The following is a 24,806-nucleotide window of genomic DNA, read 5'->3' on the forward strand; positions in this document are numbered from 1 at the left end:
GAATGATTGCGCGGGCCACTAAAGTGTTTAATGCTAATTTCTAATTAAAACCCTCAGACCAAAATTCTAACCTTACAAGAAATAAATTGTGATGCAATAAAATTAACTTGAACAGTTGTGCATCCCTGCACTAGAGACTACAGTATATTATCTATCTATTGCTCTATTGTATAGAGCAGTAGTTCTCAAACTGGGGTCTGTGAGACATTTTTCTTACCGCGAAGCACCTCCCAAAAAAACGGTACTACTTGCCATCAAGCGAAAAGCTCGAAACCGTTTGAATGTGATTCACGATATTAGGGTTGCGTTGTCCAAAACGGAACCAAACATAGCCGAACTGGTTGCAAAGAAGCAGGTAAACCCGTCACATTGATACCATAAAAACCAACGTGTTGTTTTATGTTTATTTGTGTTGATTTGTTAAGGGACCGTGAGGCATTTAAAAAATTGCTTGGAGACCGTTGCGTACTTTCTTTTAAAAAAGTTTCAGAACCACTGGTATAGAGCAATAGACAAAGAAAGCCATGAAATGAAAGTTCGCCATAAATTATACAGGCAATTCAGTTGATAAGTCATTTCGAAAATAACCGCGCGGGCCACTCAGAACCTTCCCGCGGGCCAACTGTGGCCCGCGAGCCACGGGTTGGACACCCCTGATCTACTCTATATTAGATCTACTCTGATCTACTCTACTGACAAAGATGATATGATATAAGTAAGAACAAGCGTCGTTAACACCTTGCTCAAGGGCATTACAACCGTAGCGCTGCTGGTATCGAACACGGGTTGCATAAGGTCAAATCTCTTCGCCATGAACAGATCTAGTACTTGGTTCAGTCTTCGGCATATACCGTGAGTCATTTACGGCTTGTCCTTGGTACTCTCCCAATATGAAATTCATATTCAGCTGACTTTGCATGAAACGTTGTCGAGTTCACGGTTAACAAGATACTCAGCTGATCAAGCATAAACAGTATATTTCGGTTAGATGATATGACAGCAACTTGATTACACGTCGTGTAAAACTGTATAGGTCACGAAATACATGGTTGAAACAAAAGAAATGAACTCTGAAAACCTGATTGTCTTACAAACTACGGAAAAAGAAAAAAAGATGAGCTGATAAAAGTTAAAACCTGGAAGTGCTGAGTATATTAATGTTGTCAGAAACTTTGGAGTTTGTACAAATACATAAAAGTTGATCATGTCGACAAAAATTGTTTCTTTAAAAGGGCCCAAAACAATAGCGTACGGTCACAAACGCAAGCTCACATATAACAAATGCATTGCTATAATCTTAGAAAGTACACACAACAGCATTACTAGTAGCATACCACCGAAATGATTGCATCCAAGCATACGAGAGTAAATTGCAGTATTAATTTAACTTTGCAATGGTGTATGCTACACCAAAACACCATGCTGGACAGGACACATATGTTGTGTATATGTAATGTTTTTGAACAGAACATGCTGTTAATTTGGGGAAAAACTTGTATAACTGAAGCAGCAATAAATCATTTGGGGAATAGGAAAACAATAACAGCGGACGTTTTGTTGGCGATGGGGAATAAAAAACAGCTTATTTTAAACAAGCTAAATGGGGACTAATAATACCCATATAAAAATACTCATGGTGAAACACGATAATAATATTAACAGTAAAAATGCAGACAGAGTACAGAAATAAAGCTATTTAAGTTTCCTTTCCCAAGAGTAAGTGAAGTGTCCTTTAGATATAATAATTTTTTGAAGATGACGATAGCATTATGCTGATATATAAATGATAAAATTAGGTCTGCTGTTTGATAGAATCAAGAAATATTACAAGATTGCCATTCATGCAAAATAAAATGTGATTTGTTTGTGGTAAGTGATAAAGTGCTTCCTTTCCACTTCATTGCTTAGAACAATATTTGATTTTATGACATATTTTTAAGACTGTTTACAAAATGTTTTCAGTTAAATGATGGAGTTTACTCGTGGTACATTGATACACATTTTATGTTAAGGTAATTCAACAGTTGAGCAAAAAAAATATAAAATTTCGTAATATCTTGCAAATCTATTGAAGCAAACACCATAATACACATCACTATAATTGTCTTTTCTGGTTTCTTTCCAAAATAAATTACGGAAATACGGCCCGATAACTACCACCATAGAATCCCACAGTAGCAAGATGCGTGCAATGGACAGTTGATATTTGAGAACGCCCTTGCTGTGAAATTGACCTTTAACTTGCATAGAGCCAACTATCACAGTAAAGCACAATATTTGTCGTGGATGGAAAAATGTTTAAAGAGCTTTTAAAGCAACCGCTCAGAATACCGGCAACTATCGCTAAGTTGTCCTCAGATGATGTGAGTCATGGACCATGTAGAATACCTTATTTGGAATGGAACACTGACCTAAATCAGTCAGTGCGCCACGCTACTGTTTACACTTGAGACAGATTTGCATTTTTTTAAGTAGAAGAAATAAAAGACAGTTAAGTGCAATTGTGCTAGGGCACTTGATAACAACATCATTCCTTGTGGCCAGGCACTTTAATATTGAAATACTCGGGATCGCTGCGGAACTTGTGATGCAGTCGTCGGAATGTCGGTCGTTCACTATCTTTGTATGCCCAACATCTGCGATAAAACATAGGAATCCAAGCACAATAAGAGATGGCATAACTCTATTGCTGATAATAACACTACTGTTAACAGCGGTATTCTGTTAGTAAACGTTAAACAAATTTCATTCTTATTAAAAAAATACATATATACAAAAAATTCCTTGTTTCCAAAACTCACTGAAGCATGATTTTATAAACCTTGTCAGGGCAGCCTTCTGGTTGCTGCAGTCGCCGTTTTGAGTCTTCTATATATTGAATTACCTTAAAGTAAACATTTGGATAAAGTTAATTAATTTGTCAACATTTAATGGGTGTAATTCCATGTTGATTCAAGATTATGTTTTATTTAAGTACTTGTAATTTCAGCAGTTCCAGACGTACAACTTACAGATAAGGGAAATTCTCATCTAAATCACACTGAAGAAAGCTAAATGAAGGTACGATTATTGGTTAGTTGGTCACCTGTGCGCCAGTCATATTTCCATACGGTTGGTCTCCTTTAGAGAAAATTTCCCATAATGTGACCCCATAACTCCATACATCCGAATTTGATGAAAAAGTACCATAGTTGATGGATTCTGGAGCATACCTGAGTGATGGCCTTGCTTATTTACCATACAACATCAATCCATAAAACGTATGTTAAGTGCAAAATGATCCTATTTCATGGCGGAATGGAATGAAAGCATGGAGAAAAGGTACATAAAGCAGTGAACTTAATTCAAAGATTTGAGATTAGATTGAGGCTTGGATTCGAAAGACGATAGATGAAAGAAAGGGCAGTATATGTTAAGTTTCAAGTTTTGTTGAAAAAAATGACCAAAAAATGATTTGAATGTAGGTTTTGTACCAAACAAAATAGAACTGAAAATCAACTGGAAGAAGAGCGGATTAAAATACGAAACCGTAATTCAATTTATTACTTCAAAGACACGCTGTTAACTGATACCAACACACCACACTTAAAACCGTACTTAACAAAAGACAGAGTGAGATAAAAAAAAACGTCATGTTATTACGTACCACTTGACAGGCCACCGACCACCAGCAGATGCTTTATAATAGTTACTGCCTGCTCCGACAGCTCTGCTAAGACCAAAGTCAGAAATCTTCACAAGTTGCTTGGATGCCAGAAGAATATTACGTAGCGCAAGATCACGATGTACAAATCTACAATAACCAACACTCAGATGATTTTGCGCAAGGATTGCTGCAGTTTATGACAATTGAAATATTAGTTTGGGTTACAGCAGACAACAAAACACAAATGTTGCCTTATTTAAATTTTAAATTAAATTTTATGTTGGACATCCCAAGTTTTTCTAGAGTGATCACTGGATTAAATGCTTTAACTCTCAATGTGGTTATCGCATGGTCACTGTTTGTAAGCGAAATGCCAAATGTAATATCTTTACAATGTGAAGATATAATAAATAATAATATTTGTCAAAGCTTCCTAAGCCATCCCCAAAAAAGAAGCAATTACCCAAGGGGTTCATCAAGAACAAGCTCCTTTGTAAAAAACTTGGCTAAATTAACCATTAAATGTGTTAAATTTCCTTGTTGCTCCATTCTGTTACTTAACTTTATACTCTGCACGCTCGTTTTGCGGGCATTTAGGCATCCAACTTTCTCCGGGGTCAGCTATCTTTTAGAGCCTGGATGCCCCCCACTAAAATATTTAAAAGTATTCCCTGAAAAGTAAGAAGGGATAAAATATTATTTACCCCTTCTCTTCTAAGTAATTCATCCCGCTGGCAATCTGAGCACCCCAAAGTTTGAAGTCTGCCAGTCCAACTTCCGAGGGATAATCAAGAATATAATCCAACGCGGAACCCATGGCTACTAATTCTTGAACCTACGTACAAATTCAGAGTAAAACTTCACTGTTTGATGCTTACAGTGGGGATATAACGATGGCAGATGACCATAAACTTAAAATACTGCAACATCACAATGACTCACCATCATTAGGGTTTCTCCTCGGCAAATTCCGTAGAGTTTGACGATACACAAGTGATTTAAGCCCATCATGACCTCAGCCTCGCGCTGAAACTCAGTCTCACCAGTGTTTATGTGCTCCCCGTGGAGAGTTTTAAGAGCAACGGGAACCTAGGAAAATTGCACATTTAAACTCGACATCACTAGTAAGCAAAACACATAGGGAAGGGCAGGTCAGATCATCAATAAAGCAATGATTTGACTCTGCTGCAAAGCACAAAGGGTAGGTTTAGACTTAAAATCAACAATAAGATTTATTGTACATAACACCAAACATTTCTACATTGTAAATCGGCAAAATAAAAAACATTTTAAAATTAAAGCACTGTTGGATAACCTAAAATTTGGGTCATAACATACTCACACTTTTGGAGCCAGGACTTGTCCAAACTCCCATCAACACTGAGCCAAATTCACCCTGGCCAAGTTCACGACCAAGGACAACATGTTTGGGGTCAATCTCACGAAGACCCGAGGCTGAATTTGGGGCGGCTGGAAGGTAACCGTGCTGGGCTGAGGTGGGAGGCTTGGGTAGGTGTGAGTTGGTAACGTGAGCTGGCTGAAATAAAACCATGAATATGTCAGCTACTGTCGTCAAGAGTTGCTTTCGTGAAAGAAAGTAGCACTTAGCGCTAATATGTTATGTGTAGTGGGATAAATGGTGATATTTCAGGCGAAATTTGCAAATCTCTTATTCAACTTCGTAAATTATCATTTAAACACCATCACAAAGCCCTATTAGCAAGCAACTGGTTCACCTTCTGTGGTAAAGGCGGATGAGAGATAGGAACAGGCGCGGGTGGCCTCTCATCCATTTTAGGTTTAGGTTTGGGTTTAGGAATGGCAGGGAGTTGATTTCTGTAAGAAATCGAAAATAAGTAAACTGAAACCTCAAGCAACATAAAGTAAACAGATAAAACAATTACCACACACTTCATTTCCTTCAATCACACAAAGCCAGGCCAAGTTTATATTTGCCTGATAAAAAGTCATCGCATCTGACACCGTCATTACTCTGTCCTACCTTGCAACTGATGGGATGGGACCTGACAGTTCACATGGCAAGCCGTCAGAGAACCTACAGTAGTAGTCAACCAGATAATCAAGTGATGTAAAAAGAGGTCCATCATCAATGTAAAACCATTTGTTTTCCTGAAAAGATTTCATAGGGAAAATTTTCGTGCATTTAAATCTTTGCACTATCAAAAGCAAGTGTCTGGTATAACGATATGAATAAATTTAGTTCGAGCGTACCATTAAATCAGAGTATATATTTTACATGCAGTTCGTGTTAAGCATGAAATGAAAAATACATTTCCATGCATGATACACAACATTGTCTACGTCAGCAAAGCACTTACCCTATTTTTGATTTCATAATTAAAGACATTCTTGTCAAACGACATTGTGAGGACATACTGGCCAGGATTACGTTTGCTGATTCGTACCAGAAAGCAGCCGTCTCCCAAGCCTGCATGCTCCAGCAGTTCAACAGCTTTCTATAAGAATTATGTTACTACTTAAAGTATCGGTTTTATGCAATGCACTTGGATTGTCTTACAATATTACTACATCAATATCACATCTAGGCAATTCCTAAATAGAGCACCATCACGAGTAAAGCACACGATTTAGAGCCCAAATCGATCATAAAAACATAAAATGCACTAACATATCTGTCTACAGCTGAATGCAGCCAATTGGGGGCAGAGAAATGGGGTTTAGGAGGTTGATACCGTTCCAACACTTGAATGCATTTATTGTGTCGACGCTTTCTTGCCATGTCCAGCGGAGTTTCACCATTAACACATCTTTATTGTAAACAGTCAACAAAAATTATCATAATATACTATTCATATACATTATATAAATGTAGTTATGCAATATGCATACGATGAAAACTTATTAATTTGACTTCACTTAATTTCAAATATAGGATGACTCAAAGTCATTTCATCAGTCCTGGCAAAACACTCAAAATTCTAACACCTAAACAGCTGCTGATAGCTTGGAGCCCTCAACTCAAAACTACAGCTAACAGGAGTTTCCATGGTCTACCAGGCATCACTAGCTCTTGTATAATTAAAATTTAGTCAGAAGTCATTCACCGCAGCATACACTGAAAATATTTTGTTTTATTATTGGATTGTTCACATGCTAAAAATGTCGAACACCAGGCTTGTGTTCTACAGTCTAGTCAAAGTTAATCAAAGTCAAAGCTGTTATTGTAGGAGCTGTAGTTAAAAGATATAGAGATAGACAGACTATGGAGATACAAGCAACAGAAAAGAGAAATAAGTGTAATGTAAACAATTTACCACTTTAAATTAAATGAGATAAAAGCAATTAGACGTTAACAAAGTGATTACAGAAAGGTTACAGTACGAAATGATGACCTTGTAGGCTAGCCTGACAGATAGAAAGGCTGAGGGTACTAGACTATGAATATGTCAGTTAAACATTACCGGTCCTACGTTTAACACCATCTCACTGTATAGGACTGCATTTAGATGAAAAAAAATTAGTATTTTTGTCAAAAAGAATCTAACAGAAAAAATTGGGTTCATTGGTTGCTATAAATGCATCTTTTCTGCCTCAGTTATATTTCTGGGTAATTTACTGCCAAATATATCGACTTTGGTTAAGAAACTTTGAATAACTCAAAGTAATTTTAATTAACTCGGTTTCTTGAACTTCAAGGTAATAAGTTTCCACTGCACCGCAAAGGTCTTTCATATTATACAAACTTTTTTAGAACAATTCACAGCACCTAAAACATCCAATTTGGTAGCACAGCAATTCACATCAAAACTAATGACAAATTTCCCGTGCAAAGTGTAAAACTCTTACCTTGGATGACAAGCGGCACCCTGCTGCAATAATGTTTCTATGCAGTGTTGATATCCGCAATAACTTGCTTCGTGTAATGGAACCCAACCTGACCCACAACGTCGATCTTGAGGTTTTGCATGGCAGTGTTTCACAAGGATCTTACACGTTTCGGGCTGATTTCCTCGGCATGCAAGCTTTGCAGTCACGTTAATAACTTACAATAATTTGCTAAAACAATATCCGAAACTAAAGCACATTCATTTAAGAATGAAAATTAGTAACATTATCAGGATTAGTAACATTATTAGGTCGAGTTTATGGATTATGAAGTTGAAGAAAAACATTGCTTACATGCAACGCTGAACTGCCCTCAGAGTCTCTAGTTTGTATGCTTGCTCCATATTTAAATAACTCTAGAATCAGGTCGTTCAAACCCCGTGCACAGGCTTCATGAAGTGGAGTTCTTCCACTTAAATTTCTAAATACAGTAGAAGCATTAGTTACACGTTATTTATACACTAAGTAAAGTTTATACAGAAGTCAATTCAAAATAAATATTTGGACAGCTCAGAAACTGTAAATGTTATGAAGTAATAAACAAACACAATAATTATATATTTATAGTTTAATACCTAGTAAATACATACCATATAAACAATAAACATCAGTGACATACTAATATTCACTGTACCTTATATTTAAATTGGGACATTTTGGATTTTGTAGGATTTTACGGAATGTTGCTGTATCAAGAGCTTCATCAATTGCTTGGTGCACGATGGTGTTCTCACCATATTGTCGAAGCGAAGGCCGCAATACATAACCGACGCATGATAAAGTAAGAGTTGTGGGAAGACCATTACAACCACCCCTAAAATTTCAAAACAAAAGATTGTGAGTCAAGGAAAAGCAAAAAATAAAAGGTATATACATATTAAACTTTTTCATCGGTAAGTAATGTTGATATGTCTAGGTTATCTACGGCTTAAATATGAACAAACAAACAGTATGCAAGTGTTACAATACCGAAAATAATCTTTCAACGTTTTAATAAAAAGTTTAATATTATTTCATATGTGCATACCTGTAAAATGCAATTAGCTGGTCTAAACCTACAAAAGGTGGACCATTGTCAATGCTAAAACAACCTGAATGTGGAGATGTGTTAATTTGAAAGTGCTGCGGCTCGCTGTTGTGTATGATAGACAACACAAAACTTCCTTTGATGTTGAGACTTTCGCGAACGAGGAACATCCCCTGTAGAAACATAGAAACAACATGCCGTTAAACTTTGCATTTCAATGGATGCTAAAAATAGATGCCCCATACAACAACATCAAACAGCTACTGTTAGTTATGATATGGTATGGTAGTTAAAATGCAGCATATATATATACATATGTATATTTGCAATGTGACAAACCTAACAAGTTGATGTTAATGTATAATAATTAATCTTGCAAAAGAACTAGGTTTGTTTTGAAGAGTTACTCAGCCGTAGTGCGTTAAACAAAAACCAATCAACAGAGCAAAGTGTCCTATTATTATTGATAGAAAGTTTAAGTTTTAAGCATATCGTTATTGTCAACTTGATTTAAGTTTTTGAATTAATTGTCATTCATGATAAAATCAATCTAGGTATGAAACAGATTATTATCATATGTAATATAGTTTCACAAAAAGCAAACATTTACCGCAATGAAGCTACTTGCTATTTATAGCAGTGGTATTCAAATAGGTCACAAAGGCCAGTACTGCTGATTTCATGAAATGTGTGAATAAATAAAAAAACACATAACAAACACTGATCCTATTTCACCACAATAAGCTATACTTAGCATATAAAAGACAGTAACACACAGGGCTACTTCGCAGACTGGTGGCTTGCATTTGGATTAGAAATATTTGCAGGAGAAAAACAAGCAAAAAGCAAGTATGTTGGTAAACAAACATATGTTGCATCAAGGTGGGTATTAAATTTTTAAAATTTTATACACTGCCTCCAATGAGGGTTGAAAGTACAACAAAGTTTTCACAATCACACACGAGAATGTTTAAACGTGCCTACATCAGAACAAGCCCAATACAGAAAAATAATAGCCCAAAACATTAGACTTAAAAATTAATTAAGCCTTAATTAAGACTACAATTTTTCAATGTTGTTTGAGCAATAGTATTGAATAAAATCAAAGGAACTGACACAACTGAGTGTCAGTTTCTCGGACTACTTGGTTTAGATTGATTAATTACACAAGGGAACACAATTTTTGTTGACTTCGATCTAACAATTGTTTTTGACTAACTTTTGGGCGCTGATTCCAAAAATGACATCAGTTTTTCTCTATCACGTCAAGTTTTTGAGCTAGCCACCCACCGCTTTGTCTCATAACCCACAAAAAAGTACAACATTTAAGACATTTGCGTTCATTGTATAAATCATTTTAAGAACTACAAGCAACTGAAAGTAACTCAATGGTTTTCAAATAAACATTTGTAAAGCTCTATTCTGTTCCTTAAAACGGATATTGCTTCTGCAGGACAAATAAAGTGCGAGTTTTAGGGCAAAAATTTACGCTTGTAGCTTTTCCTGGCATGTTCAAGCTGTGGGCATTCTCGTTTAATACTCCAGCAATAGTCAGCCAGCATTTGTAAGTCCCATCTTCCCTGATATCTTTCCTCCATCACCTTCAGATCTTGGTGGAATCTTTCTCCTTACTTATCGCTAACCGCAGCAAGGTTTTCCCGGGAATTAGCAAAATGGCTATGCAAAAACTGCATCTTGATGCTCACGTTGCAGCCGAGTTCTCTGTAGCTTTCCAATAGCTTCAGAACAATTTCGATATAATTCTCTGCCCGTTCATTCCCGAGAAATCCCTTGACAAGGTTTTTATATGATAACCACGCATTTTCTTCCAATTCTGACATTGAACCTCTGAAACGTTCATCTTTGTTGAGTTGCCGTTGAGCTTTAATTTTTTGCATTGACAGGCCAAGAAAAGCCCAAACGAGGTAATTAAAACAGTTGCTTTCAGTTGTCAATGCTTTAAAGAATTGCCTCATTAGGCCGAGCTTTATATGCAGATGTGGGAAAATAAATTTCTCTCTGTCAACAAGTGTTTCATGTAGAATATTGGGATCACCAGGTTTAAGGTCAGATCTCGGAGGCCAGTTCCTCTCCACCCAGTGCTGATCTCGAGCTCTGCTGTCTCACATACACAAATAGCAGGGGTACTTTGTGTATCCGTGTTGCTGACCAAGAAGAAAACATAACATTTTAAGGTCAACACATATGATCCAATTGTGCTTGTGATATTGCAACAATTCAATGACTCTTTTTATGTTTCCGTATTCTTCACGAAGACTAACTGAATGTGCAATTGGTACTGCACCGTATAAATTGCTATTATAGAGAAGGACGCACTTTAAGATCCTCTTTGAGTTGTCAATGAACATTCGCCATTCAATTGAGTTGTAGATCGGAATTCCCAACTCCTCCAGTAAACCCTGTACCGGTATATTATGGCAATACACAAAGCTACTGTCACTTCGAAAGTATGGTAAAAACGCACTTTCTCTCGAACGAAAGTACGATACCTTCGCTCCTTTTCCAAAAAACATTCCACGCTTTTATGAAACTACAACTTCAAAACGAGGCAACTCGTGTTTTGAGCGCAGTTGACAAGCTTTTTAAACGTGTGGTGTAACCGAGTCGTCATTTTTTTAAAGGCATTTGACAGTTACTGATGCAAAATTGCACAATAGTGCGAAATGTTATGAACCAGGAACCACCACTCATCACTCTGCAAGGATAGGAGCAGATATTATTTTATTGCTTGTCTGTTTTCCTGGAAAGTACGAGTACATACATGGTTGAAAGTGGAAAGCAACTAACTTCAATTTTACCATTCTTATCTAGTTTCGTTGGATGATTGCATCCTCCAACCAAAAATGGGGGAAAAGCATCGACCTAAATCGATGCCTGTGCCTTTTTTGCTTAATAATTCAGTTGATTCTTCTTGTATATAACTTACAATATGATTAGCCTGTGCATTCCTATTACAAATGGAAAAACAATACAGCTAAAGTCGTGAAAAGTTGCATATTTTGGATGTATGCTGTAGAGCAAAAACTTGACGTGATAGAAGAAAACTGGCGTCATTTTTGAATTCAGCACACCGGAATTAGCCTAAATCAAGTGCAAAATCAAAGTCAACAAATTTTTTGTTCAAAATTGTTCCCCAGTGAATTATCTATTCTAATATAGTAGCACTGGGATTAAGAAAAGAACCCTTACAAACAAACTTAAATTAAACACAACTGTTTCCTTATAAGCACTCTAGTAAGTCCGATCACATGAAAAAAGTATTTATATATCCGACAAAAGTTAATCAGTGATATATACGTACCTGTTGGGCACCAGATTTCTTTAAATTATGCAAGGCATTTCCTCTTGTGAGTTTCTCATGGAACCACATATCCTGTGTAAATAAAAACAAACTACATGAAGACAAATATAAAGGCGCTTAAAGCCTAAATTAAATAAAATATCTAGTACTTATTATAACAAAACCTTGACGTGTGGGAATCATGGTAAGTTTTTGTTTTGGTAAGGATGACTAATGAAATGTTGAAAGACAATATCCCTCATCACAGTTCATTGAATATCTAAAACCTGAGCAATACTTTATCAGGGCGCCAGTTAAACCGATTAAACTTCAAAGCTTATCTCCCCAATAAAAAGGGCAAAATAGTTAAAATGTTTAATGAAAAGGAGTTGAAAAATTTTTTCAGAAAAAATTGAACCTTTCAAATCATGTTTCTTCTACAGGTAAGGAAAGTGTTAATAGACATATTCCTCTCTACCCAACATAATGAAATATCGTGAAAGGTTTGCTAAAGACATTGCCAATCACAAAAGAGAAAGCTAACAAACCTTCTTTCACTTTCACAGATAAAATCAAAAACCAGTAGGATTCGGCTAAAATTGCCTAATATTTTGGCAAATGCTCGAAACGCAAATGTGATAAAAATCTGCCTTGGCCCCAGGTGCTTTTTGCAAAGTAAAGGGCAATCAATCAACCAATCGTGACAAGTTGTCATGTTATGAAAGAAATGTGTATTTGTATTGTGTTAACAACGTTTGTATAATGACCAGTTTCTTTCTTGTTTTAATGCCAGATTTTACCACAATGAAACCTGTTGCCAATTTGGTGTGGTTCATGTGTAAATGACATTAAAAAGTTTTATGTAATAATATTGTAAGGCATATATACTATAATTTCCGGTTGAAGAAAGGTTCAATTACATTACATCTACAGCATTGAGCAATTGACAGAAGAGTTGCTTAACTTAATACAAAAACATTTAAATGAAATTTATTTAACATTGAAAAACACAGCCATAACCTCACCTCTGTCTTTTTGCTGGCCAGTTTAGCATTGTGCGTTTCATAAGACTTGATGATGTCTAACAGTGATTCGCCACTTTTCAGGCGTTGAGCTATTGTCCTGCCGCCAACTGGCTTGGGCATAATTTTTATTTGCAACAGTAAATCCTTATCTTTTTAACCCTTTTTGAAGCTGCTTACATCAGCATTTCTACAGATTGGATACGTGTTCAAGGAAAAATAAATGAAGAGAAAATTTCAATATACAACTGCAAACCTAATCAAGATTTTTGATGCTGCAAGCCACATGTTACAACTTGTCATTACTATTAGCAATGTAATAAATACAGAAAGTTTAACCTGATGTATCATATATATATACATATTTTATTGTTTGACTAAATTTAGGACCACAAGCAAACATAACCGGTAATATTATACGGTATGGTTATTGGACAATTTAAATGGTTTATATATTATATACTGTATATCAGATAGTCTAAACAAGAAATTAAAAGGTCTCTTGTTTATGCACTGGTCTGTTAAACCCCATAACACTTTACAGTAGCAGGCTAATAGAGATGATTCTAAAATATTTCATACTTTGCATGCAACATGGACTGTGTTCATTGTTCGCCATGTGGACTACGTGTGCTAAGTATACAGCCTTCACAGTTTTTTTTTTGCGATTCCTTAGCAGCTATATTATGTACTATGCTATACCATGAAAGCCCCAGACAGCAGTGTTATAAAACAATGACTATAGTCAAGAACATAATGGCTGATTGTCAAATACAGCATGTTACACGTTGTTTTAGTTGCATTAAGATAAAATTACGATGGCCTACTTCCGACAAAGCAACTCACGCAATACAGTTTTTCATTGTTTAATCAAGTTGTAAAAAACAACTTGGGTTATTGATATTTTCCAGGATAAATGGTGTGAATGGGGTTACGGCCCCTATGCAACACAACCTTTGATTATCAGTAGGCCTATACGCAATAGACTGTCAGCTACCGCATGTAAAACAATGAAAATACATTTCATTTTGAGGCATTATTAAGCAGTTTTTGAGAGGAAAAAAGTCAAAATTTTTGAGCGAGGTTTTTAAAAAATTGTCAGAACTTTCCATCACTTTGAACTTACTTAGGTATGTTGAATAATTATCAACAGACAATGTTAGTCCCTTTAAACTTGTAGCACTTTGTGCCGTAGCACTGCTTTAAACCTTCATTAAGAACACAGTCCACATAGGACACAGACACATTTAACAACCAGCCTAGTTATAGCATCACAGTATTGTTAGGTGTTGCAAGCATATCATTATGGTAAGATTATGTTGTCATTATGACAAGACATGCTTTAAAATTTGAACTGTTTTATGCAGAAGCCCAAATTGGGGCGATTTGTCTTCAAATGATTTCTGAGTTTCCTTTTGAGAATCATCACATTCTCCAAACGAAAGTATTTCTGATATTCTTTCGCTTAAATTTTGTGCCAGTAGAAAGCTGCCTACTGGCTAAGACTATTTTACTCTCTCAGTCAATCAGTCAGCACTAAGTGAATTCGCTATGGAATAAGCCAACCAGTAGTTCAGCAACTTTCAGTAAACTGTTTTGATCACCTGTCCAACTGGCAAAGGGCCACCAGGCCCTAGTCAGCAATTGTGTGACAACGGTACTGCAGTATTCCACTCATGCCATAAGCATACTTTTTGCTGGTTCAATTGTTACTATTTCATTATGATGCTTGTTATATTTAGTTCTGATGAAATATTATCAATGGAGTATGTACGAGTATGGTATGAATGTAAAATATGCAAGGATGCAATTAAAAGAAAAACCCAGCAATTTGGTAAGATATCATGCTTCCCACTGAAGTGATAGGTTGGCTGCTGAACAAGAACAGATAAAAGAAATAATCTATGGCAGTAGACCTGGTAAAAACAATAAAAGCCAACATGTTGACAGTCTATATACAGAAAAAAGCAATGTGGTGCAAACAATAAACATGTTTGCCAAATATTGTTTGGGTCCCATAGTCAGATAATGAAAAGCAATTATATCCTCAAGATATTGCAGTGACTGTACTTGCTGCACCCAAAAGGGAAACTTTTGGACCGTTTCCTTGCTTACCTCTAAAAAGAAGAGATTGATTTCTGATACTGTATTATTATAAAAGAAACAGAAGATCATAAACCAATGTCTTTTTTCTTTTGAGGCAAGCAAGGCAATGGAATAAAGGTCGTACTTTCCCTGTCAAAAAAGAGCCAACAGGCTTTGCATAAGCCTGGTAGACTTTGAAGCTGCACCGGACTCAACTAAGGTTTGCATTAAGGCAAGACAACATGCATTAAAACCTAAATTTATATAATAAACAGGCGTTTAACAACCACTTTTGCTGCATTTGTTAATTATAAATGAAAAAGTTTGACATGCACATCCAAGAGTCTCTCACCACTGCGCATGCTTGCATGCAAACACGCAAATTTTGACGTGTTGGGGGCAACGAAGCCTGAATTCTTTGTGCATTTATTATTATCAATTAGCGTACAAACAACCATCTTTTCTTTGTTTAGTTATTATAAATCGGTGCGATGAGTATTTGGCATGCGACCTCATATAGATGGACCTCATGCGAGCAGGTTCCACAGTTTTAGGCTTTCCACTATGGCCAAGCAGTAAAACCTTAATTCTTTGAAGTGACTATTTTACCAAATGTAGGTCACACAGCCTGTTGTTAAAGATAGCCGGTTAGTTTAGGAGAATGGGTATGCAAAAAGTTGATGTTAGATATTTAAGGTTTTATTGGAGTTAAAGTAAGATAAAAAAACAGATTAGGTTAGGTTCAAGTTAGTATGTTGTAACATTTAAGCACATTTTAGGTTTACAAGAAACTGTGAAAAATAGATTCATCAGTCATCCTCATCAGGCCCTACTGGAAAGTTTGTATGATGCAGCGGATTTCTCGGGAGCAGAAAGTTGGCCATTTTGCTCAATATATTCTTTGCTATACAGCAATAAGTTAGTATTACATTCATTGACGCATCTATCTGGCGCAATGAAAGCAAACTTTCGAGTAGAGCAATCAGGGCATCAGATTGGCTAGGTATGACAGTCACTGTCACATTCAGGTCTCTTGTACCACTCCAACTTGAACGCCTAAATGGCGTCGTAAGTCATAACTAAGTCATCTAACTCGAGTTGCAAGTCATTTATCCTTTAAGAGTCATGTCAAGTAAAGTCGTTTAATCTAGTCAAGTCGGGAATATTAGGCGCAATATTTGGAAACTTTCCAATTGCACGCTTGACTTTGTACCCACTGGTCATTAGTTATACATTGTATGATATCTTATGCCTACATTTATCTATTCATAGTAAAGTTTTTGAACAGCAACCACTAACTACTCTGTAATTTAAAAAATACCGTGCACCGATTTCTCTAATGAAAACTATCAACAAAGGCGCAACCGACGAAAGAGTTGGCGCAGTGTGAATCGCTCTTAATTATGACGACTTAGTCGACACGCTTCGCTAAGCACATAGTATGTGAGTTAATAAAGATGGAACATAGTACCTTAGAACAACACTAATGATAGAACCATGGAACCACTGATGTTTGCTGTGAGAAATGAATAAATATATTCTACTTACAAAGCAGAAAATACAAACAATCAAACGTAACTAATCACAATCAAAAAAAGACGAAAAAAAATAAGAAAAATGACCAGTAATGTTGATTAAGGCCGGAACGTGCACCAATATTTATACAACGACAAAACAAGACTTGTAAGTAAAAATATATTAAAATAAAACCAGTTTTTTAAAATTACAGTCAGTTAATTGAAGCATTTCATTTGACTTTAGGTTACGGGCTTCCCTTGGGTACCGTATATGACATCATAACTCAAATAATCATGTGAGAGCACATTGAGAACGATATCAAAGTTCAGCTAGCAGTTCTAAAACTTGTTATTGAGCAAAAATCCGTGACCTAGAAAAATGTGGCTATTTCAGAAGGAGAGAGCACACAGTTAACCTATTGTTATAAAATACATAGAAGAATGGTAGGGCGATAAATTGGCATGGATGAAACTTGAAATTTTTTTGTTTCTTTATTATAATTAGCAGTGCACCTTCTTTTCTCCCAAACAAAACTACGCCTATTATACCCAACTTGACTATCTTACTGCACAAACCAAGGCAAACAGAAAGCAAAAACATTATTTCTATCAACCAAAAATATTTAGAATTATCACAAGATTTGCTTCATTTGGCTGCAACATACGCATTCGTAGAGAAATAAAATACTTTTAAGTCACACTTTAATGTATTACGAAAAAAGAATAGAGATTTGTTTTACTTTAATGCTGAAGCGTTATCAAAGATATCTGACTCGAGTCAAGTCGAGCTATTTCAAACGACGACTCAAGTTAAGTCGAGTCTTTGAAAAATGTGACTCGAGCCGAGTCAATATATGACTCTGCTGAATATTGAAGAAATTATTTGGTAATAGAAAAGAAATTATGACGTAATAATTCCTTAATATTCGATTCTTACATGGGAGTGCAAAAGTATAGCAGACCCCCATATTCTACTGTACTGACTAGCTAATGGCTGGAGCCTTATAGTCTATCGATATTAGCCTACTAGGCTACACAAGACTCCAACTCATTCTGCCATCACCCCTTTGTATAGGCTAGCTACATTTAACAATAACATTTGTAAATTCTTTCCTAGAGCGAATGTGTTCACGGTCATGCCGTCTACGCAACTAGGCCCTGCTGCAAGGGCTAAGCCTCCAAATTATTTTCAAACTTCAATATCAGCTAGGCGTGGGCTACAGGCTAATGTACTGTGTACACTGTTCTAAATCCGTTTGAGGTGAGCTCAGTTATCAGATATTTGTGAATCACCTAACAGTTGTTATCATCGTCCTAACTAAACTAACATCGTCCTAACTAAACTAAACCGAGGGTATCTATGAAGTATTGGGAAGGGCATCCTTTTGGTACCAAGCAGAGCATGCGTTGTTGTATGTTACTTGCCCCTTTCACTTTAACAGGTTCGAATGAATCTGAAGTTTTCAAAGATCTTCTTAAATTTTTTTAAAAGATTTTTCATAATAGAATACCTCATCGCTCGAGCGCCTATGATCGAACTAGTTTTTGCTTGTGCTATACTACAAAACAGAATTTTACAATTTATAAATACAGCCAATAGACTTAATAAGAAAAAATATCAAAGCGTAAGTTAACAAACTAAAGCAGTGAAAATTCGTGCTCGTTTGTTTTCTTAAAATCCTATATTTTAATGTTTAATTTTTGGTTAATTAGGCATAACGGTTAGGTATTTGTATTTTGGAAAACTCCGTTTTGTTAGGTTCCAGTGGGATTAATACTTTTGCATTTTATTTTCATGTTGGTTAATTTTATTATCATTGTTTTGAACTTGTTTGGTTCTGTTTTGGCAAATTCTGTGTTGAAACTTGCTAGCACCTTGTATTTTCCAGTTTGGAATAATCCAATTTTGGCTATTATAGTTTCCTATCCAGGAAGCTGTAGGCCTATTCGCGTTCTTTTTAAAAAATTTCGGTTTATCAATTTGCAAGTCAACAAATTTTCTGGTCAAGCATTTTTTGATTTGAAGTCTTCCGATTTACTTAATTCTATACTAAAACTTGGAACGTTCCCGTGCTCCCAGCATTTCAGGTCTAGCGCCACTTTTGCTAAAGTTTGGCAGCTATAAGACAAACTTTTTTATCTCGCTAGTTAATGCAAACGGACGAACAGCAGGTTTGCAGCAGAAAGCACAGTTCAATAATAAGTCACAGTTAAATATATGAACAGCACCTTCTAACATCAAGAATAAATAATTTCTATATAACTCATTAACACTGAAGGTGAATGTCTTCATGGTATACACTATATTTAGGGCGCAGGCAGAAAAATCAGGTTTTTTCATTATAAGCCTACGACCTACGTTACTCAGATAAACAAATTTATATTTATAGTTTGCCATAACAAAAACAAGCAAAACACAACCAACTTCAAAGATGGGTTTTATTCTGTGACAATTTTTGATCACACTGACTTTGGCAAAGTGGCACTCAGTAAGCAATAAAAGGCCATATTTCGTTGATTGATAAGCTTCTTAGGCTACTTACATAAAATGTACCGACAAGTTAATTAAGGGTGATGCCACAGGGTACAGCTACAGCCCCAATTTTTGAGTGGGTGTTCGGCAAAATAAACAAAGTGCAAGCTTGATTGCAGAGATAGGTGGCCATCCCAAAAACTGGCTATTTTGTTGTCCAGTCTTTGCAAAAGTATAACTTATTGGCCTATCAATTTGTCATCAACTATAACTTATATCAATTTCAAAACTATATATCAGTCGGAACCATAATATTTCGGGCAAATAGCGCCGTCCACCAGTTTTTCAGTTGGATATTTAATACGTTGTATACATTGGTAGCAACTGACTTGCAGTGAACTTAAATAGCTGTTAAATAAAACATAGTTTTTGACAAATAAAACCGTTACGGAATGTTGAATATTTTACAAAACATGTTATTGGGAATTCTCTGCATGCGACAACTGGCAAGTTCAAAAGAAATACGAAAAATATTATTGCACGAAATTTTTTATCAGTTGCAGGTTCTTGGGCCACGTTCACAGATGAACGAGTTGTACTTATTACAATTGGTGTCATTCCATTTTCCTGCCTTGATCTTCTTCAGTTCGGCACAGTCGTCAGTCTTGTATTCTTTATCAGGATATCTTTTATAAATTTAAATGGCGTAACCATCATGCATAAAACACAAACACGTTTTATTTACAAAAAAATTAGGCCTGGGCATATTAGCCTATACTACATTACTTTACCCTGCAGGAAAGTTGTTCCATTGTCCGATGTAATAGTTCAAGTTGTACCCATTTGAAAAGCGCCAAACGCTTTCAGAAACAGTATCATTTAAACCTAAAATAAATTATCAAATCTTTTTATGAAAAGTTTTTAAGATTTAGATACTTTTAATAGGACTATAAGTTCAAGTTTCAGCTAACCATTAATCTGTTATTAATTAATTATATCATTCGTTTATAATATACATCTAGAAGGATGGAGAAAACTAAATTACACATATATGCCCTTCATTCTACGATATATTTACTGAATCGGCAACTTTATTTCTACCTATCCAAAAGTCTTGTTCTGAAGAAGAAACCACTAAGCCCCACACGAAATCTTGAATCTCTGGTGTATCTATTACCACCAAGCGGCCGCGCTCAGCCGTGCATGTTGCCCACGCCATGTCGTAGTGCATAGGAAAGGAGAAGACTTTGTAGCATTTGCAACCAAAGCGGCGCCAGTCAGGTGGACATCTTGGTAATTCTCCTACAAATACCACACGTGATTTGAACCAAGTAGATTTCACCGCATTAGATTTCGAAAATTGTTTTGCGTAAATACGTATTTTTATACTGAAAGCTGAGAAAATGAGAAATATGTATGAGTATGTATGAAATATGTAGGCTATGTATAAGAATATATACATTTTATATGAGAAAATATATATATATACTAGCCTATATACGCCTATAACTTAGTTAAAATACGTTTGAAGTTATTTCAATAGCGTAAAACTTTCCATTAGGAAAAAAGAGAAAACTTTCTAACATCTAATTTCTAATTCTACAACAATATTGCCTTAAAACTAAAAATACCATTTTTGGTCGTGACGAATTGGTGGAAACGTAGTAGCTGACTTGAAGAGAGAGCACTTTTCCAGACTGTAAGATCTCTAATATCCCCAAAAAATTTATGAACATGGTTTTTTCGGTTTGGACTTTTCAAGTCCTTACGTCCTTCGTGGAAAGTGTGGTCTTCATACATCCAGTGACCTAAAAATAACAATTCTTAAAAAAAGTTTTCTTTCATTCAATGATGCAGATAACACTGAATGCTATAAAGAATGTTAACATTTGATGTTTAGATGCTTATTTATGCATGCTGTTATTACTACAACCAACAACCAACACAAGTGTTGTTGTTGTTCTTAATGTTGAAAAAATCTATGATTTACCAATAGTTAGTGGTGCTTCAGTCGCCAATGTGTTGTCAATCTTAACAATATAAGGAGAACCATCCGGGATACCATTGAAATAAGCTTGAACCGTTGCTAGACCGGCAGGCCTGTGAACAAAAATGCACTGAAAGTAATAATTTTCCGGTAATTGTAACAACTTTTTCGTGCACATTTAACTTGAAAAATCAATATTTTTATCGTACCTGAATTCGTCTCTATTGATAGTGATGGCCACCGTTATCCAGGTTTGCGTTGGGATTACAGTTTCCCCGTACGTTATGTGTCCGGGGTCATCATTCATATACAAAGATATTTTACCTGGATTATAGTGAATAAAAGTAAACAAGTGAAGTTGAAATAAGTGGTTGATATGGTCACCTATACGCTGGTAATCGAAATAAGTAGATAAAGACCTAGACAACAACTGAAAATTTGAATTAAAATTCGTTAACATAAAATTGGTTAATATTGCCCTACCCGAAGGAAAAGGAAAATAAAATCTTACGTCCGTAAAAGCTGGGTACAACAAACTGCCATCCCCTCTTGGTGCTGGTACGTTTGCTGATGATTCTCCCTCCCCAATTATCGAATCCATTGCGAGGACGCAGCCGGATGTGCGCAAAAATCGAGAAACTTTCTCTGTCCACATCCATGTCCTTAACATTGTGGTAACATTTTATAGGAAAAATGAAACATTTTCGCGTCAACCAAGTTTAGGCTATATTCCAGTCTAACTAAAAGAGCTTGGGTAGATGTAGGTGACAGCATTTGGGAGAAATCTGATTAGATGAATTATCTTTATCGGAGCACATCTAAAAATGGATCGCTGAAAATGGTGGTAAATGTAGAAAAACAAGCTCATAAATAAAGAAAGTGTAGTGCACGTGTAGGCGGTTACATAGCGATGTACGAGCGTGGGCAGTTATGAAAATATTTGAACAGCGAGTCGTTATCAAATTTTGCAATTTTATCTTAATAGGTTCAAGATTTTGCCATAAACACAAGTTAATATAAGTTGTGTTAAAATTGCAAGATGCTTGAAAGGTTACTCATACGCGAGAGATGATCGTTTATTAGATAAAGGTGCCTTAACTAGCACCTTGTGTAACACACTCAAACTATCTGTAGTTCAAACATCAGCTTCGGTCTTTTGATCACTGCTATTTGTGGGCTAAATCGTGCGAAATAACGCAAAACAATTTTGGACTCGGTAAAATGTATAACGTTTAGTTTTTATGTTAAGTTTCGTTGTTTTCATTTTTCGTTATCGTTGCAGCCAACAACTGACTTCGCTCACGTTTTTGATACATCAGCGCAATTGACATTTGTGAACAACATTATATGATGCGCGGTCAAAAACGTAAGTTTTCATGCAAGACTCTCCACTTAAACTAAAAATGAAGTTTAAGTTGGAAAACAAATTACAAACTCTATTATGTTACAATGGTTTACTTGTTCAAGTAAGATGGTGCCGTTACTGCTTTCGAAGGTCTCCGTGTTGCAAATATTTCCGCGTTCCCACACGCAATACCGCCGGTAAGGTTCCGGTACTACCGCCAATGACGATAAGGTTTCCCCGGCTGCAAAAATGTATGATCAGCTTTGATTTTTGGTTAAACGTGTTTTCAAATAAACGGACTGACTTGATTAACAAAACAAAATAAGTACATGCAAAGTCGACGTCAATGTCGCTTTGAAAGAGAAAATAGTAAACCGATAACTTCACTACTAATTGATACATTATAACATTGTTATATAATTCGTATATGTAATTGTATATAATTAGATATTAGTCAGCACTAAATTTTTCCTTAAGACGTACACTTTTTCAGGATATTAGGATCGGAAGAATTCCTGGCTTCCCTACTGCACACTAAAGGTTGGGGTCCGCCTTTGAAAAAATCGGGTCGTAAAATAATTTTTTGCCCGCATCAAAGAATAACCTTTCAGAAAACACTTTGACAGTCTTAGTTTATAAAAAAAGCTTTATCCAGTACATCACTTAGTAGTTGACCATAGCTTTTCGAAAGATTTTCTCTATAGGCTATTGTATGATTGGTTCGATTCACAAAACTATAACAAATTTGCACAATTGCGTATGCCTGCCAATTAGAGTTTTAGAAATAATTTTTTAAAGCAGCCAAATAATTCGTTCAAAATGTCTTAACAGAGTTAAATTTTTCCTTACTCACCGTAAAAATTATTCGGACGGTACGGGTTGTCAAACTGCGCAAGTGCAGTTTCGAAAAAGAACAAAAGAAGAGCAGAGAATCTAAATAAATCAAAGAAATCAACAAGTCAACTTTTTTTGAATTTTGTGGGCATTTAAATATAGACCTGCCGATACCATGCTTTATAACCTCTGTCAGCTTTATAACTTTTAATTAATATTTTCGGAAAGAGAAAATAAAATAAATCAAACCTTCGCATATCTACTTCTAGTATTTGCTGCTTCTGCTTGCGACAAGTTCTCCTTGTTGAAAAACAAAATTGTTTTCTCTATAGCACAATTACAGAATATAATTTACAGCCCTAAACATCCAAATAGAATGTCAGCATTTTAAACCTTAAGTGTTCCTCGCCATCGAACCGCCAGTTTACGCAAATTGGACATACAATGCAACTAATATATCACCCCGTAACCAATTTTACGGATATTTTATAATAAATGGGCTTCAGCATTTTTACAACAAAATAATAAGACGTTCGTCTGCTTCACTCAGTGCAAGTGGTAATTATACTTTCAAAAGCAACTGCTGTCGTGATGATTATTATTAACCAGAACTTGATTAACCATTTCTTCCAGCTTTAAAGTACTTGGTGTGAAGCAAGGTAGACTTCCTATTTCTTTCCATGCTCTATTATTAGCTTCAAGTTTGGTAACGTTGGCGTGGGTTTAACGGGAAGTGCGTATAACGTGCATCAGTTCATGCCTGGGCGACCTATATTCTCTTCGTATAGCAGAGCCCCTAATTATAGAAGACTTTATAGAAAGCAAACTCGAACGTATAATTAGCGATCAAACAATCCTGTTATGTAGTTTGAAAATATTTTCCCGACCAGTTCTCGTGACAAACATCATGACGTAATTACTAACCCTATACACGCGGGAATAAATCTGACGAGAACACAACAGTTTTATTGCGAACAGCAATGCTTTCGTTATGAACAACAGTGGTGTTGAATCCAGGAGCACGTCTTTGCCTAATGCTTCGGCTTTTGTCCCGGTAGATTCAGTTATAAAGCGGAAGGGTGCCTTTTTCCTGAAAGTTAACGCATTGTGTACTTTCCCCAAGGCTTTTAAAACGACTATGCTTCTGGTTATGCCGGTAATTGAAAGTAAGTGGTCACTCGTCAGATTTTGCAACCGTTGACTATTCCCGTTTAACTGCCCATTACGTAACCTAAATATCTCCAACCAGTTGTAGACAACCTGAACCGGTTATTGATAACGTAATTGCCTTTTAAAGTGTAATTATTTTCTAATTAGGTGAGGTTAAAATTCGGTCTTACACGTGTTATGATAATAAATATAGTCTAGAATTCAAATGGACACGTATTCCAATTGCATTTATAAATATTAACGGAGCTCCTATTATGTAAACAACTTCCGGTAAACAACCGAAAAAGTTACGAAATGAATTTGAAACGCTCCTATATCCTCCTACTAAAATTTAACTCCGAGTTCAAGTTAAATTAAAGAATGGAATTCAATTTTATCTCTTTCATCGTTGTATATGTTTTGGTATTGGTTCATGATCTTTATCGTAGCATCCAGTGAAAAGACTTGCTCCCACATACTTTGTTTTGTTCCCGTGTTGATCTTGTGCTTATGATAAAATTATTTTATTGCTGCCCAATTGATTTTGATGTGC

General features: G+C 35.8%; 2 protein-coding genes across 2 annotated transcripts; both read right to left on the reverse strand.

Annotated features, from left to right (window-relative positions):
• Positions 1 to 960: 960 nt before the first annotated feature.
• LOC143470434 (tyrosine-protein kinase HTK16-like) lies at positions 961 to 17,783 on the reverse strand. Its single transcript, XM_076968569.1, has 17 exons — positions 12,867 to 17,783; positions 11,863 to 11,934; positions 8,541 to 8,713; positions 8,148 to 8,327; positions 7,808 to 7,934; positions 7,475 to 7,650; positions 6,297 to 6,435; positions 5,986 to 6,123; positions 5,649 to 5,776; positions 5,383 to 5,482; positions 4,989 to 5,183; positions 4,589 to 4,735; positions 4,351 to 4,481; positions 3,647 to 3,793; positions 3,086 to 3,212; positions 2,802 to 2,884; positions 961 to 2,636 (listed from the first exon to the last, which is right to left on the reverse strand). The coding sequence occupies exons 1-17, from the start codon at positions 12,984 to 12,986 to the stop codon at positions 2,528 to 2,530; spliced, it is 2,292 nt and encodes a 763-aa protein (XP_076824684.1). The 5' UTR covers positions 12,987 to 17,783; the 3' UTR covers positions 961 to 2,527.
• An 804-nt stretch (positions 17,784 to 18,587) lies between these two features.
• LOC143470533 (uncharacterized) lies at positions 18,588 to 23,512 on the reverse strand. The gene is made up of 11 exons (XM_076968737.1): positions 23,354 to 23,512; positions 23,124 to 23,203; positions 22,754 to 22,822; positions 22,384 to 22,511; positions 21,437 to 21,587; positions 21,135 to 21,249; positions 20,929 to 21,038; positions 20,570 to 20,746; positions 20,040 to 20,240; positions 19,730 to 19,823; positions 18,588 to 19,624 (listed from the first exon to the last, which is right to left on the reverse strand). Exons 1-11 carry the CDS (start codon positions 23,359 to 23,361, stop codon positions 19,492 to 19,494), a joined length of 1,266 nt encoding a protein of 421 aa, XP_076824852.1. The 5' UTR covers positions 23,362 to 23,512; the 3' UTR covers positions 18,588 to 19,491.
• Between the last annotated feature and the right edge of the window lie 1,294 nt (positions 23,513 to 24,806).

This window comes from Clavelina lepadiformis, chromosome 9 (assembly GCF_947623445.1).
Source record: "Clavelina lepadiformis chromosome 9, kaClaLepa1.1, whole genome shotgun sequence".
NCBI lineage: Eukaryota > Metazoa > Chordata > Ascidiacea > Aplousobranchia > Clavelinidae > Clavelina > Clavelina lepadiformis.